Source organism: Sorex araneus, chromosome X (assembly GCF_027595985.1).
Source record: "Sorex araneus isolate mSorAra2 chromosome X, mSorAra2.pri, whole genome shotgun sequence".
NCBI lineage: Eukaryota > Metazoa > Chordata > Mammalia > Eulipotyphla > Soricidae > Sorex > Sorex araneus.
Genome location: NC_073313.1, coordinates 305,710,089 through 305,727,253, shown reverse-complemented (window position 1 = coordinate 305,727,253; position 17,165 = coordinate 305,710,089). Strand labels below are relative to the sequence as shown.

The following is a 17,165-nucleotide window of genomic DNA, read 5'->3' as shown; positions in this document are numbered from 1 at the left end:
CTATTAAGGTAATACTTTATTTTTTATTTAGGCATGTGATTTACAGTGCTATTAATAATAGAGTTTCAAGAAAACTTTGTAACTTTGTAACTTTCCACAATAAAAAATTAAAAAAAAATAATAGAGTTTCAAGCATACAATGTTTCACTTCTACTTATCTTTGGCAGGGAGGTCACACTGGATGATTCTCAGGGGTTACTCCTGGCACTGCACTCAAAAATCACTCCTGGCAGTTCTCCAGGGACTATATGCAACACCAGAGATCTAACCTGGGCAAACACCTTACCTGATGTACAAGTGCTCTGGCCCAGTGTTTTAATTCTAAATCTACTACAAGTATCAGCTTTTTTCCCACCAATGATTCAAGATTTCCTCCAACCCTTGCCACTCAGTCTCCTTAGCAAACTCATTTTTGTGTGTGTTTTGTTTTGTTTTGCTTTAGGATCACACCTGGTGGTGCTCAGACCTTACTGTTGGCTCCATACTCAGGGATCACTCCTGGCAGAGCGTGGGGGACCATATGGAGTGCCAGGGATGGAACACAGGTCTGCCATGTGCAAGCATCCTATCTACAATAGCATCTCTCTGATCCTGCTCTTATAGTTTATATATATAATATATATAAAATGTAGGATCAAAAACCCAATTTTAACAAGCAGGAAACTGGCTGGTCAGGCTGGGAAACAGGGAGCAACGTTCCCAATCAGCCGACAGGGCTTAACTTTGCCCTGGGGACTGCCCCTTCCTTTCTCAGCCCATCAGTTTTCTCCCTGCCATTTTTTTTTTTTCTTTTTGGGTCACACCTGGCAATGGACAGGGTTACTCCTGGCTCTGCACTCAGAATTACTCCTGGCGGTGCTCAGGGAGGGGACCATATGGGATGCTGGGAATCGAACCCAGGCCGGCCGTGTGCAAGGTAAACGCCCTACCTGCTGTGCTATCGCTCCAGCCCCCTCCCTGCCATTTTGAAAGGGTCAGATCGATCTATCAACCGCAGACGTATGCATGTGTATGAGTGGTGTTTTTAGTCAGTTCATTGTCTGTCTGTCTGTCTGTCTGTCTGTCTGTCTATGTGGAACACTCAAGTGTTGGGGCCAGTAGTAGAAATTAGACTAGGGGAAGCAAATTCATCAAGACAGGTCAGAGTGATATGAAGTACAGCAATTTAAAGGGTCTAGGTGTTTTTGGAACTTGTTAGACCAGGTTTAAACAAAGATTTCTTATCAGAATGTTGAGCCTACAGAGAAAGCAAATTCTCTATCTAAATTTCTTATTTGGAAGAACATTAGGTTGTAATTCTTCTGAACTTCAGAATATGTACTATCTAGGAAAAGCTGCAGAACTAGAGCCTAAAACTAAAGTGAAATGAGAGTACAGAGAATGCAAGGCTTTATCTTACAAGCCTCGGCCAATTTTAATGAAAAAAATTAGGCCATTTGACAAACAACAGAGGTAAAGAAAGTAAAGTTTCCTCATGTTTTCATAAACATTGGCAGTTCAAGTGATTTTTTCTATGCTAATATCAAAGTTTGGTAAAAACCAAAGGGCTCTCTCTGTATCTGAAAACATGTCTGTATTCTTGTGGAACTGTTAAAAAGTATCTGGTGTAGAAATCTCATGATTTGAAATAACTAAGGTACAAGAAGTATTGAAATTAAGTCAAAGAAGATTTTCTCGTGTTTCATAAAAATTTATGGTAAATTTAGGGGCTGGAGCATTAGCACAGCGGGTAGGGCGTTTGCCTTTCATGCGGCCAATCCAGGTTAGATTCCCAGCTTCCCATATGGTCCCCTGAGCATCACCAGGAGTAATTCCTGAGTGCATGAACCAGGAGTAACCCCTGTGCATCGCCGGGTGTGACATAAAAAGCCAAAAAATAAAATTGATGGTTTAAAGGTTTTATGCTGTTGTGTCTATGTACATATGCATCTGCATTGAATTATTAGAATGTGAGCTGAAACAATTGTGGTAAAAACAGGTTCAAAGAGTAATGGTTTAGTTTAAAACATGAGTTTCTAGAGTTATAAAATTGGTTGCAAAACTTATCCTACCAATGTTTTATTTGTACTCTGAAGCTTTTGGTAACTAAAATTTCCAGAGCTACTTAGCAAAGAGTTATAATGGATTAATCTCAGATGTCAGCCTGATAGTCTGAAGTCATAGCATTGCACCTTGGTAAAAGTTTGAAATAAGAATGGAGAATTTCAGGGAAAATAACTAGTCAACTTTTACTGACTATATTGTTAATCAGTCTGTCCAGTACATGAAAATGCATGCTATTATTTTGATAACTTTATTTCATGCAATCACGGCAGAGCCTGGCAAGCTCCCCTTGGCTTATTCAATATGCCAAAAACAGTAACAACAAGTCTCACAATGGAGACGTTACTGGTGCCTGCTCGAGCAAATTGATGAGCAATGGGATGATAGTGCTATAATGTAGGATTAGTGCTATTTATTCAGCTATTGATTAAGCTGATTGAATTGGGCATGAACTCCACTCTGGTCACACCCTGCAATGCACAGAGGTTCTCCTGACTCTGCACTCAGGAATCACCCCTGACAGTGCTTAGGGAACCATATGGGATGCTGGGAATCAAACCTGGGTAGGCCATGTGCAAGACAAACGCCCTACCCGCTGTGCTATTGCCCCAGTCCCCCGCTGCTCTTATAGTTTTGATAGTTACCTTTACACCACCAAAATGTCCAAGGCCTCTGATCAATGTACCCATATTACCATCAGTTGGTCTCCTCTTTCTTCCTCTCAACATCCCTCCTTTCTCAAAATTCTCACTTCTGTAATTCAGGGACGAAGGTTTGTTCACATTGATAGTTCCCATTCCCTTGTCATGCTAGGCTACAGTTAGCAAATTATAGCTGGGAATTTACTATGATAAAATAAATAAAGTCACCCTTATCTATTGTAATTAAAGAAAATTCTGTATATGATGTTGGGCTGGAGCAATAGCACAGTGGGTAGGGCGTTTGCCTTGCATGTGGCTGACCCGGGTTTGATTCCTCCGTCCCTTTCGGAGAGCCCGGCAAGCTATGAGAATATCCCGCCCGCACGGCAGAGCCTGGCAAGTTACCCATGGCGTATTCGGTATGCCAAAAACAGTAACAACAAGTCTCACAATGGAGATATTACTGGTGCAGCTTGAGCAAATCGATGAACAATGGGACGACAGTGCTACAGAGCAGTATATGATGCTGGGGATCAAACCCAGAGCCTCATTCATACAAGGCAATTGTTTTATTCTAAGCCACATTTCTGGTCCCTAGGCCGTATTTTTTGAAAAAGAAACAATCCAAAGTTCTTTTAAAATTGGTTAAAATTTAAAATGTTTCTAAACAGGTATGGAGGGACCACCAACAAATCATAAAATAGAGTGGCTGTAAACCACCTTACCACACTGGTGGGTGGCTACTAAATGTTTTATGAAAGGAAACACCAGTGGGCATGGGAAATGTTTTGGAAGGTTCTCTAAAATGCATTATGAATAGGGAAGGTGTAGAGTCATGAGAATAAATTGGATCCCATGTTATAGGTAAGTCCCTGAAAACATTTTCTAGAGGAAAGCATAAGAATTTGACAGCCTTTGTATACAGAAAGGTTTCAGGTGTTTAGGGTTGAGTTGTTTTATTTATTTCATAATGTTTCAAGCAATAGACAATAACGGAACTGCATTCATGTCAGATCCTGGCACAGGGCAAATTATTGAGGACACGACAGATGCTGAGAGTCACAAGATATGTCCTGCATCAGACTGCCTGCTGCTGAGCCACAGTCACCCACTCAGAAGTTGGGTGACCACAGCAAAAATATTGGGTTGGGGGAGGGAAGGCTGTTCTAGATGATGCTTGGAGGGTTAATGTAGTGGGTGAGACCCAGGCTTTCGAACTATCTCCCTAGACTGCAGTTAAATTACTTAAGCTTCATAAGTAAAATGTGGACTAAACATTCTTATCTCAGAGGATTATTGAGTAATGAAATGCTAGGATGCAGGTAAGGTGTTTAGCATAGTGCCATGTGTTTAATACATGTTCTTCGTTAGCTGTAAAATACAAAACCAAACCAAACAATAAAACAAAGTGAGCAGAAAGAGACACAGTGTCCCTCCGTGTAGAAACCCCAATTTTAGTGGGAGGCTGAACTGGAGCAGAGTTGATGATTGGAAATATGGGGAGCCTGGGAATTGGATGAGTCATTCAACTGGGTGCTGGCTCCACCCAGGATGATAGTACCGCCTGAGGGTCGTACCCTGAGGGGAGATGTGCAGAACCCACCTGACAAAGGGCCTCAGGGGAAGCCTAGATGGGATCTGGACAGGGAAGTCAAGAGTCTTCCAAGAGCTAAAAGACTGAGTACAAGGAAGAGTCTGAGGAAACTGCAGCGTGATGCCAGTTAGTGCCAGGTCAGGGGCATCCTAGAGAACTGACAGGAGAGAAAGAGTGGGGAGAGGTATAGGTTCAAGCATGGTCATGGGGGGCTGGAGCAAGAGCACAGCGGGTAGGGCGTTTGCCTTGCACACGGCCGACCAGGGTTCGAATCCCAGCATCCCATATGGTCCCCTGAGCACGGTCAGGAGTAATTCCTGAGTGCATGAGCCAGGAGTAACCCCTGTGCATCGCCGGGTGTGACAACAAAACAAAACAAAACAAGCATGGTCATGACTTTCCTCAGCCCAAGGAATTATTGGACCACTGTCATTCTGGGCATATCGAATAACAAGTCTCACAATGGAGACATAACTGGCGCCTACTCGAGCAAATCAATGAGCAACGGGATGACAGTGACAGTGACAGTGTCATTCTGGGAAAATGGTGGGTTTTTTTCTTTTTCTAAATTAAGTATATGTAATTTCTGTGATATTCTCAGATGTTCTAGGCTTCTAGAATCTTCACCATTCTTGTTCTTCACTTCTGGTACCTATTTATGTGAGAAGCAGTCCACAAGACTTGGGGGTCAGCAAGTGACTGATGGATGGCCCCTGAGCCACTGAGGCTTCTCCTCCCTGGGTTTGATTTGTCCCCCATCGAGCATCCATTGACTCCTAGGCAGGCTGAGTGGGCTGACTGGCAGGTACAGTTTGGCCCAAGTCAACATAAAGCAAAGGGAAAGGGACTCAGGGAACCTAAGATAGATGCCCTGTTGGTGGAGACCTGCTCACACTGGGGCCAGGGCTGCCTCAGTTTCACACAAACACTTAGAGTCATCTGAACTGTAGCTCTCTGTGAAGATGGTGGGTCCCCCAGAGTTCTGTTTCAATTTGCATATTGAGGGAGAGGACAGAGGATTTTCATTTGCTTCTAATAAGATGATCAGTGATGAGGAAGGGGAATGAAAACAAGTAAGGACTAACTAAAGTTTTAACCTCTTCAATAAAAGTTTTAATAAAGTTTTAACTTCTTCAGTAAAACAGTCTTTTGTCACCCAAACAGTACATGCACTCATGAAGCAGACATAGGGTGGTCCATTTGTTATAGGGCTACATTCTCTGCCCGACTGTATCTCAAGTCATTTGAATGTTCCTGCATACCCAGTGCTGCTCAGGAATCACTCCTGGCAGTGTCCAGGGGACCATATGCAGGGCCATGGACTGGAATTGTGCATGGCTTCATGCAAAGTTAAGTGCCCTACTGTTTTTCTACTGTCTCTGGGCTCAGTTTGTCTGGGCTCAGTTTGTCTCCTTTGGTTTTTTTTTTTTTGGGGGGGGGTCACACTCTACAATACTCAGGGCTGACTCCTGCCTCTTCACTTAGAGGTCACTCCTGGATGGGCTCAAGGAGATCATACAGGGTGTCAGGGATCTAAATGGGTTAGCTTCATGCAAGAAAAGCTCCTGAAATCCTATACCATCTCTCTGGTCTATCCCAGTTTGTTTGCTTTTTATCTTATGCTGACATTTTGTTTTATTTTCATGTAAGTCAAACTTCCTTACATCTATTAAAAATAAAAGCGATATTCTCTTAAAAGTTCTTTCCATCGGTCTAGTCATTTTTTTTCTTTTTTTTTGTTTTTGGGCCACACCTGACTTGGCACTCAGAACCACACCTAGCTTGGGGATCATATGAGATGTGAGGGTTTGAACCCTGGTCAACCATATGCAGAGCAAATGCCCTATCCTCTGTACTATCCTCTCCACTCCTGTAAATTATTTTTGGAATTATGCCTTTTCTTTCACATCTGGATGATGGTTTTTATTTATTTTTTTTTTTGCTAGAGCTGAGTTCCCTAGATATTATTTTAGATATGTTTTACTGTGTGTGTGTTCACACACTCTTTTAGGGGCTTACCTATATTCCGATGTCGCATTTGGTGGCGGTCTCCTACTTGGTGCTCAGGGTGCTTGGAGGCCACCCCTGGCAATCCTCAGCTCTCTGGGCTGAGAAAGCGAGCACCTAAGGGTGCCATGCAGCTGACGATCTAAGGTGTGGGACCATCAGGACCACCCCAGCAGTACCTGGAGGTATCCAGAGCCACAACTGGCAATGTTCCGTCACCCCTATATTATCTCCCTGACCCTCAATGTGTCACTTTCACTTTTTTTTTTTTTTTTTTTGCTTTTTGGGTCACACCCAGCGATGCACAGGGGTTGCTCCTGGCTCTGCACTCAGGAATTACTCCTGGCGGTGCTCAGGGAACCATATGGGATGCTGGGAATCAAATCCGGGTCGGCCGAGTGCAAGGCAAACACCCTACCCGCTGTACTATTGCTCCAGCCCCTCAATGTGTCACTTTTTTTTTTTTTTTTTTTTTGCTTTTTGGGTCACACCTGGCGATGCACAGGGGTTACTCCTGGCTCTGCACTCAGGAATTACCTACCCCTGGCCGTGCTCAGGGGACCATATGGGATGCTGGGAATCGAACCCGGGTTGGGCCGCGTGCAAGGCAAACGCCCTACCCGCTGTGCTATTGCTCTAGCCCCCTACGTGCTTTATTTTTCAGTGATGAAAAGATTCTTATTTTACACTGGCTAGATACAGTTAACCAATTGTTTTGATTGTATCTTTTTTTGTGTGGAGAAAGGCATTTTAACAAAATGCTATTACAGGGAACTTGCATCTTAAGCACCTTTTATCTTGTTAAGTGCATCAGATGCTTATTCAATTTAATTTTAAAATAGAAGAAAAACTGACATAATAATCTAAACCATAACCAATTATTAGGCTTACTTTTTGGTTTTCTTTGGACCATACCCAGCTTGCTCAGGGCTTACCCCTGACTCTGTGCTCAGGGATCACTCCTGGTAAAGCTCTGAGACCATATAGGGTGTGGAAGATTGAGCCCGGGTCTGTCACATGCAAAGCAAGTGCCCTACCCACTGTACTATCCCTCCATCCTCAATATTAGTTTTAAATTCAGTTAATGAAGACATGATGAATAGAAAAGTAAAATTTCCCAAACGAGAGAGGGTGTTCTCTATATAGATCCTGCCCTACCTAGATGCTGTAACAGGCAAAAAGCCGCTAGGTGGCCCTATCCTTTAAAATGAAAAGTCCTCAGAAGAGAACAGAAATGTAGTTAAGGAACCAACAACTTTAATCAAATCAAGAAATAAAAAAATCATGACCTCTCAGAATAATTTGGAGCTACTGGTCTAAAAATAGACTAAAAGAAAAAAAACCTATAAAATGATAAACTTACGGGCTAAAGATTTTCATCAATTAATTAAAGGAAGGCGGTTTCACATTTTTACTAATTTAGTTACCCAAGTTTCTACTTTTAGTTTTGGTTTTCACTTTTTACAATTAAGCAAAACGTTAAGTTGGACACTACAACTTATAAATTGCTTTCTAATTTCTCAGATTCAGTTTTCTTATTATCATCCAAAGAGAGATAACAAATCAAAACAACTGTATTTTAGGTTCTATGGATGAGGAGGCACTGTGTTTATCTAAATTAAGAAAATGTTTAGACCTAAGATCAAAATACAAAAAGGGTAAACACTTCCGTTCTGTAGCATCTGCCAGACGTAAAAAGAAATTCTGTGGGCAATTGACAATGATTTCTTTTAGGTTCCAGAAAATATATAGTTACACTGGAAGCTTTTGCACTGCATATACCAAAGTTTGCTACTTAAGCATCTCTGGATTTCAATCTTTAAGATATGAGATAACAGAAAACCAAAATTCGCCAACGTACTGACTTTATTATGAAAAAGGGATAAAGGATAGATTTTTTCGAATTATTAAATCTTAACTATCAGTCTACAATTCGCAAGTAGAAGGGGGAATCCCTTTCTCCCTCTCTCCCTTAATTAAGTGAGATTCGCAAATCTGTTATTTCATAAGCACCCGATAATAATACTTTTAACAGTAAAAGAAACATTCGTTTGGAGTCAACAAATGAATGATTGGAGCAGTAAATAACGTGACACCTGGAGTCGCCACGGGTTTTGTTCGCTTTTCCAGGCTGAAGCCGCGTTTGAAAAACTTGAGAAAGCCGAGAGCGAGTCCATTCGTTGAGACCATTATTTGTAAACGAGCCTTCCTGCACAGCTTAAATGACGGTTGACTTTAAAATGCTAATTCCAAGCTCACCTATCTTCCAGTTTGTTTTGGAAAAAATAACAAATCATACCCAAAGGCTGTGCGAACCGGACGTCAAATGAACGAAATCCCGAAAGCGGACGGAGTTCAACAAGACATTGTTAAAGCCACAGTTAGGAAAATTTTAAAACGGACTTGAGTCCCTCCCACCACGGAACTTTGGTGAAGGGAACCCACCCAAGATGTCCTGCTAGTAAATCCCTCGACCTCAGTCCCCGAGAGTTATGAACCATATCGATGAAATAAATCTCAACTGGGAATCATCGGATTGTCCACTGGGAATGCTCAACTGGTCCGCAGAGCCCCGCGCGAGTCTTTGCTTGCAACGACGTTCACCAAAGTCTCAGGGACCTGCAGAAAACCCTAAGGGCGCTCGAGGCAGGTGGCCTGGGCGGCAGCCCGCAATCAACTCACGGGGCTTTATTTCCCCCCAGCCCCTCTCTCCGCAACACCGATGTTGTTTCGGGTTCCTTTGTTTCGGCTCTTCACTTTGGTTCTCCACTTCTTGGTGGAGTTGAGCAGCGGACGGGCTAGGAAGCCGGGCGCTGCGCGCGTTAACCCTGCAGGCGCCGGGCACCGGGGAGCTGGGGCAGGGCCGCGGGGGCGGGGCGCCGCGCGCCGGGCGGGAGACGCGCGGCTCTGGGCGCGCGGTGCCGGGGCCGCGCGGGCCGGCGGGGCGTGGCGGGGGCGTGGAGAGCCTCGGGCCGGGCCCGGGAGGAGCCGCGCCGCCCGCGGCTTATAAGAAGCCGCAGCGGCGGCGCACCAGTCGCGCCGCACCGAGCACCCCCGCCCCGACGCCCGCCCTTGCGCTCCCGGAGCTTTGGGCTGCGGTGGGGCCACCCCGGTTGGCCCGCCGAGGGATGCTCTCGCCCGCGCCGCGAGACCAGCCGCGCTCGCCCCTCGCCGCCGCCGCGCCGCAGCCCCCGACGACGGCCCCCGACATGGCGCTCTACTGCGGCGACAATTTCGGCGTGTACTCGCAGAGCGGCCTGTCCTCGCCCAGCGCCGCCGCCCCGGGCGCGCCCCCGGCCGCCCGCGCCCCGTACGGGCTGACGGACTACGCCGCGCCGCCCGCCGCCGCCGCCAACCCCTACCTGTGGCTCAACGGCCCGGCCGTGGGGGGCTCGGCGGCCGCCGCCGCCGCCGCCGCCTACCTGAGCGCCCCGCCGCCGCCGCCGCCCCCCGGGGGCGCCCCCGCGCCCTTCCTGCAGCCGCCCACGGCCGCCGGCACCTTCGCGTGCGCGCAGCGGGCCTTCGCGCAGCCCGCGCCCGCCACGCCCGCCTCGCCCGCCGGCCCCGCGGCTCCCAGTGAGCTGGGCTGGCTGTCCATGGCCAGCCGCGAGGACCTGATGAAGATGGTGCGGCCGCCCTACTCGTACTCGGCGCTCATCGCCATGGCCATCCAGAGCGCGCCCGAGCGCAAGCTCACGCTCAGCCACATCTACCAGTTCGTGGCCGACAGCTTCCCCTTCTACCAGCGCAGCAAGGCCGGCTGGCAGAACTCCATCCGCCACAACCTGTCGCTCAACGACTGCTTCAAGAAAGTGCCCCGGGACGAGGACGACCCAGGTGCGAAGGGGGCACCCCGGGCAGACGTTTCCCGAGCCGCCGGGCGTGGGGGCGGGCGCGGGCAGCCCCGACTCCTGGAGGGCTGTGTGTAAGGAGTGGGGCTAGGGGGTGGTTCTCCGAGACCACCCACGAGGAGTCGTGAACGGGCTCGAACTTGGTGTGGGAGCTGGTGGCGGGGACCTCGTCTGATCGGAGCGAGACGACGCCGAGACCCGGCGAAGGGGAGGACCGGGTGTGGAGCCCGCTGTTGGAAGGATCGCGCTCCAGGGAGGTGGATTAAGAGCACAGGTCTCGGGCAAGGGGAGGCTGGGGAGTGGTAAAGATGAGCGAGGATCTCATCTTTACCCGGGGGTCCTGCGTCTTGTTGGAAACAAGGACGGTGCAGACTGAATTGATGATCGTGGCACGGGCGTCTTGGGACAGGAGCAGAGGGAGCGGAGCACGCTTAGCTGGGTCTCCCGCGGCGTGGGTTTGGTGGCTTTCCCCAAATCGCTTTTTCTCGGGTCGGACGAGGGCTGGGCTCAAAGGGGAGTGTTGATCACGGTCTCCCTCTTCACCTGAAAAGCGGTGGGAACTAAGCTCTGGGACAAAAGAAAAGGAGGTAAATACTCCGGGCTGCCGAAGGAGCTCTATTCCGAAATCATTCTAGAGCAGGGCTTTTCCAAGAAATAACGTGCAAAATAGTAGACTGCAAATTTTTCTTTTGGTGGCGGGTTGACTATACCCGCTGGAGCTCAGAGTTTACCATGCCCTTTCTGGTACCACTTCTCGTTTCTGACTGGCCGTATTAATTGCCCAGCTGCCTCTAGCTGTTATCCTGTTGAGTGAAGCATGTAGTTGTAGATGAATCTTCTTAATTTGGCCTCTGAGCCACTTTAGATTATCTTGTAAATTGCCCTGTATATTCCTAACTTTTAGAAAATTTAGGGTTCTGTAACCAGTGGCTTGGTTGGTACCAAGGTAGCATAATATTGCTGTAGGTTTTGTTATTAAAATGGTAGTTATATGAATGAAAAAAAGTTTTCCCCTGCCAGCTATTTGCAGAATATGTATCAGTGGAGAAAATGAGTGTGGGAAGGGGATGCACTAGTTTTTGGTGACAGCAGAATCTTATAGTTAAAAAAAAATGAGTCTGGGACTGGAGAGATGGTGGTGCAGTAGTAAAGCATTTGCCTTGCACACAGTAGACCTGTGTTTAATCCCCAGCAAATCCCCAGCACCTATGGTCCCCTGAGCACAGATCGAGGAATAAATCCTGAGCCCAGTGAGGTGTGACCCACCCCCCTTTTCTCTGCTCCCCCAAATAATGCCAAGTCTAGAGTCAGCCTGCTTAAATACCATCTCCTCTATTGCTGAGAATATGGCAGGTTGCTAACCAGCTCCGAACTCAGTTTCTCGGTTCTGAGAAATGGAGTCTCCAGGGTCTGAGTTGATCCAGGTTAAGTAACTCCTGCTTGCTTCTGCCCACATCTTTAAACATGAAAGATGTGGGTTTTTTGTTTTTTTTTTTGTTGTTGTTGTTTTAGCAAAAGTAGGGGGGAAACATCATTGGGAGATGAAATTTCTGAAGTGATAAATTCTTCCTACCTCACTTACAGTAGAGAAATGGGGAAAATTTTTAAGCAGAATTCAGTAAATGAAGCCACAGGCTGTGAGTTGTCCAGTGGAGGAAAAATGAGGAAGGGATGAGGAGTGGATATAAAGTCAGGAGCTGACTTGCATTCTGAATACATGCTCTCAAGCCATTGTTAAAGCTGTGGTTGCTCTGTAACAATTTTTTGTCATCTTTGTTCTGTCAGACAAGAGGTTCTAATATTTAAACCTACCTTTTCCGGTGGGGTACTGGGAGGGGGCAGCAGTTGCAGGGGACACTCTGCAAAGGGACACATAGTTATTTCCTTTTTTGGGAAAAATGGTTTTTTCACTGCTGATTGTGTGCCGGCTGTGTCTATGTAAAGTTATTTAACAGTCAGCAAAATGGGTTCTATTCCTTTTGAAATACTTTGAGTTAACTTATCTTTGGTTTCCATTATTATGTAAATTGATGGAACTTCTAGAGGTTTAGCTTCACACCTCTGTAGTATATAGCACTCTGCAACTAGTAATAGAAAGATCCTGCAACTTATTTTTTCTTTGGGTTTTTGGACCACACCCGGGGATGCTCAGGGCTTACTCTTGGGTCTGCTCAGGGGTACTCCTGGTTGGTTCAGTATTTTGGCTGCTGTCAATGAAGCTTCAGTGAATGGACAGTGCAAGTATCCCTTTGATTTGTTTCCCTGTCTCTCAGATAGAAGCTTAGGGGTGATTGTGCTGGGTCATGGAATTCTACTGTATTTATTTTGTGGTGCTGGAGAGGGGACCAGCCAGGCCCTTCCCTAATGCCTCCACCTGCCTTCTCTCCACAGGGAAGGGGAATTACTGGACCCTGGATCCCAACTGTGAGAAAATGTTTGACAATGGGAACTTCCGAAGGAAGAGGAAGCGCCGCTCTGAGGCCAGCAGCAGTTCTACAGTGGGAGTCAACATGGGGACATCAAAATCTGAAGACGGGCTCCCCTCAGCCCTGGGCTCTGGAGTGGGCGGGAAGCCAGACGGTGACAGCACCTCCTCCTCCCTGCTGAGGCCCTCTCAGTCCCCAGAGCCCCCAGAGGGCAGCAAGAGTACGGCCTCCTCACCTGGAGGCTCCGTGCTCAGCTCCACCCCCTGCCTTAGCACCTTCTTCAGCACCCTGAGTGGCAGCAGCAGTGCCAACGGCCAGCGCGCGCTTCCTGGCAGCCGCCACCTTGGGATCCAGGGGGCCCAGCTCCCCACCAGCAGCACGTTCCCCACAAGCTCCATCTCGGAGACCTCCGCTGACACCATGCAGCTGAACAGCAGCTCCGGCACCACCAGCAGCCAGAGATCCTCCTACTACAGCCCTTTCCCCGGCAGTACCAGCGGCGGCCAGAGCAGCCCCTTCAGCAACCCTTTCTACAACTTCAGCATGGTCAACAGCCTCATCTACCCCCGGGAGGGCTCTGAGGTATAGGGCCCGCAGGGCAGACTGGAAAACACACCCCAGGGAGTTTGCAATGATGTGGATTCCAAGGCAGTTGGTCCCAGGGGGAGAAACTGAGGTTCTGAGTCTCTTCCCTGGGCTCCCGAGTGATGTTGTGGTCCTGGTCCACACTGGAGCTGCCTGGGTAGAGCAGATGACTCTCAACAATCCAGCTACTTATACAGGTCTCTTGGGACCTCCTTGGAGAGCTCTCTTCCTCTCTCCTCTCCCTCTCTCTTTGAGGGTCCGACTCATCGGTTGTTTTACTTAGTGCTGTCAGGGTGATAAGCTCAAATGGGCTGGCCAGAAAAAAAATCTGAGTTTTTGGAGAAGAGAAAAAGCCATTTGGCAACAGAAAGTGGGGCAGAATATCATTCTGAAGGCTAGTGTGGGCAGCTAGCTATCTCCTACCTGACAGTCTGTCTTTTCTAGAAAAGTCAGATGTCTGGATTTTAATTATTTTGTAGGTTGAGATAACATTAGTCTTACAGTGCTGTCAGATGTGGGTTTCTATAGGACACGACGTCCATCTAGATTCCTTGCTTCTGAAGGTTTTAAAGAGTCACATAACTACATTTGGGCCCACAACGGACTGCATATATGAAGGTGACCCCCAAGTTCCTATTGCCTAGTGGTGTGGTAGCCTCACTTGTCCTGCTGATGACAGCTCTCAATAGCATCTTTTCCCCTTGGGCTTGAGTAAGCCTTGCTTTTTTTGTCCACCATGGTGCCAAAACTGCTGTTGCTACTTCACAAGATGGATATAGCCCAAAGATGCATTTCTCAGATAGGGGCCCCAGTCGGTCAGAGGGACTCTTGACAGTACTAGGCCATCCCACCTGTCCTTGAGTTTGTCTCCAGCTCCTGGTTCACCAGCTTATGTTCTTTGGTTTCTGTGGCTGATGCTGATTGCATTATTTTCCCAGGCTAGTTCCGGGTGGCCGGGCTCAACATGGATAGTTGGCGTGTATTTACTCATTTAGACCTTACATCAGCCTCAAGATAGGTGCTTACTGTCCCTTTTTCCATCTTAGGAAATGGGCTCAGAGGAGTTCAGTAACTTGCCTGATGCCACGCAGTGAATCATGGAGCCAGGATCCTATCCAGGCAGTCTCCAGAGGGCGTGAGCTTCTGTGTTACAGTTCTGAGAAACAGCACCAGCAACAGGAGACGGGCGTGGTGTAAAGTGTGCCAGCGGGGCTAGAGCCATTTGACCTTGAAATTATCTCACTTGAGATGCACAACTCTACCTTCTGCCGTTTTTGAGACTTGGGGACCATGTTCTCAGTTAGCCTGGTGACCCTCTTATGTCCTGGGTGGTTATGTATTCTCAGTCTTTTACTTTCAAAGGTGGATCTTTATTTGAATAATTTGTCTGACCACCAGTGCCTTGCAGAGTACCTGGTACGTGGCATACTTGGCCACAGTTTGTTTAAAAACTGTGTTTAAAAAATCATTGTTTAAAGATCATTGTTTTTTGTTAAAATTTTTTTGTTAGTAAAAATTGTTGACTTGGGGTCACAGCCATAGTACAAGGTGGGGGGAAGTTTTCCTTGCACAAGGTTGATCTGGGTTTGATTCCAGGTACCCTATATGGTCACCTAAGCACTGCCAGGAGTAACTCCCAAGAGCATCATCAGGTGTGGTCCCTAATCAATTAAACGAGGAGAGCTGTTGATTTTGAGGGAACAGTGTTCTTGAAGATGAGATAAAGTTGATGGATTGCTCTTGTACCACAATTATTTGACATGTGCCTCACAAGGGGTTTAATTGTTTTAGAAAAAAGGAACACAAAGTACATGTAATTTTTAACTTTCTTGTTTTCTCTTTTGAAGCAGAATATATCTCAAATTTATCATGAAATGTGCAGCCAATTTTTTAAAAGTGTTGAGGTGTAAATAATAACCATTGCTTCTTAAGTATTATGCAGCGAGCAACCAAAGAGACTATATTTCCCCATATTTTATGTACAAATTTCCCCATTTCTATGGATATTTTTCTATGTGCAGATCATATGAACTTTTATAAGTATTGTTTCTAATACAGTTCTATATTTGTAAACTAATTTATAATGTGAAGGGGGACAAAATGTTTTTTCCCCCAAGAAAATACACTGCATGCTGAGAATCACGTGAAATAAATCCAAGAGGGGTAGCTGGATGCCCGGAGATGTTACTGCTTCTGTCTTCAGTCTCTTTCCTTAAAGCAATGCGGATGCAACTGTGTCAACCCTGATGCAAGTCAGGCCTGGGGATCATGAGGGTTTTTGTTCCACCAGCCACAGCAGAAAGAACTGGAGTGCAGCAGTTACTCTTCAGTAGGGTGGATGGCCGCATGAGCATGTTTATTTTGAACAGAGTTATAGTTAAGAGGACATTTAGATCAGACTGAATTTCCTACCAGTTTCTGATTCGGAAACTGCTGACAACATTAACATTCCTTGAAGCTCCACACCCTTGAGTATTATTCTCAAAGGCACCCCAGGCAGCCCATTATTTCAAAAGAAATTGCTGGGAGACTGAACTGGGTCTCATCTAGAAGAAACCCAGTTTAGACCAGGGTTTCTCCATGTCAGCACTGTTGATATTTGCTGCTGGTAAATCTGACTTTGAAGAGGTTGTCCTGGGCAGGAGAGATAATGCCGGGCTTAAGGTTTGATGCCCTGCATAATACATGAGCATGGCCTGGAGTGAGCCTAAAACAAGCAAAGCAAATGATTGCCCTTGCAGCATTTAAGATGGTAAGCAGCATCCTTGGGATCAATCTGGTAGATCCAAAAAACATGCCCTCCCACTACCTGTTGGTTCCTCTATCCATGTGTGCAGATCCAAGCAACTCCAGACACTGCCAATGGTGCACCTGCGGACAAAGCTAGCCTAGTTGTGAACCACTGATTTAAACCAAGAGAAGTTTGCTAATGAGGAAACAGCTCCACACTTCTCTCTACTTCACAAGTCCCTAAGAGGGAATTTTTGTGGAACCCTGAATGAAATTAGTCTCTGGGCTTCAGTGCAGAGCGTTTTCTGTTCTAGGAGATGCCTTTTCTCCTAACAAGTGAGGCATGAGGGCCAGAAAGGATATGGATAGTACAGGGGTTTTGGTGCTTGCTTTGCACACAGCGGACCTTGGTGCCATACAGGCACCCAGAGCACTATCAGGAGTAATCCCTGAGTATCACTGGTGTGTAGCCCAAAGAGAAAAAAGAAATGCAGTATGAGCACTCCAATAACAGGCCTTTTCCAGAACTGAGATATTTTTTGCTCTGTCAGTGTTACTGGCAATAAAGAATAGCTTGTTTTGACACCAAATCTGTTGATAGAGATGGAAACTGGGAATAATTTGGACTAAACTGGATTATTTGGGGCTGGGGCATTGATAGAGTTTTTTGGGGAGAAAGACATGATTACCTTCTATCTAGTTCTGGTAACTGAATAGATATTAGAAGCCAAAACAATGGCCAAAAAAAAAAGCATTGACTTAAAAAAAGCCAAGAACAGCGTGGCACAGTCTGTACTCAAAGAGCCGGCTGGGAATTTTGCTGTGTTTGGGCCAGGCTCCGAAGGCAGCTGTTGCCTATACCTGCCAGGTTTTTCCAGGCTAAGAGCATTGACAAGTCCAATTTTCCGCATCTGGGACATTTTTTTGCAGGGAATCAGGTCAGAAATTCTGGATCTGACCTAGATTTTAGTTTTTGCTGTTAGGGATAGTGCAGAGGAAAAGACTTTAGCAGGCAAGTGCCTCCTTTTCTCTCATTTTTAGGGCCACATGCACTCAGGAATCACTCCTGGTGGGCTTGGGAGACCATACAGGAAGCCAGGAATCAAACCTGGGTGCTAAGTGTGCGAGGCAAGTGCTCGACTTACTGGACTCTCTCCTCTCTCTCTCTCTCTCTCTCTCTCTCTCTCTCTCTCTCTCTCTCTCTCTCTCTCTCTCTCTGTGTGTGTCTCTCTCCCTCTCTCACCACTTAGGTGATCTTAAAAAAAAAAAGTGATGTGGACCTAGAGTA

General features: G+C 46.6%; 1 protein-coding gene across 1 annotated transcript; it reads left to right on the top strand.

Annotated features, from left to right (window-relative positions):
• The first annotated feature begins 9,494 nt into the window (after positions 1–9,494).
• On the top strand, positions 9,495–13,317 carry FOXI3 (forkhead box I3). Its single transcript, XM_004612100.2, has 2 exons — positions 9,495–10,122; positions 12,528–13,317. The coding sequence occupies exons 1-2, from the start codon at positions 9,495–9,497 to the stop codon at positions 13,148–13,150; spliced, it is 1,251 nt and encodes a 416-aa protein (XP_004612157.2). The 3' UTR covers positions 13,151–13,317.
• Positions 13,318–17,165: the final 3,848 nt, after the last annotated feature.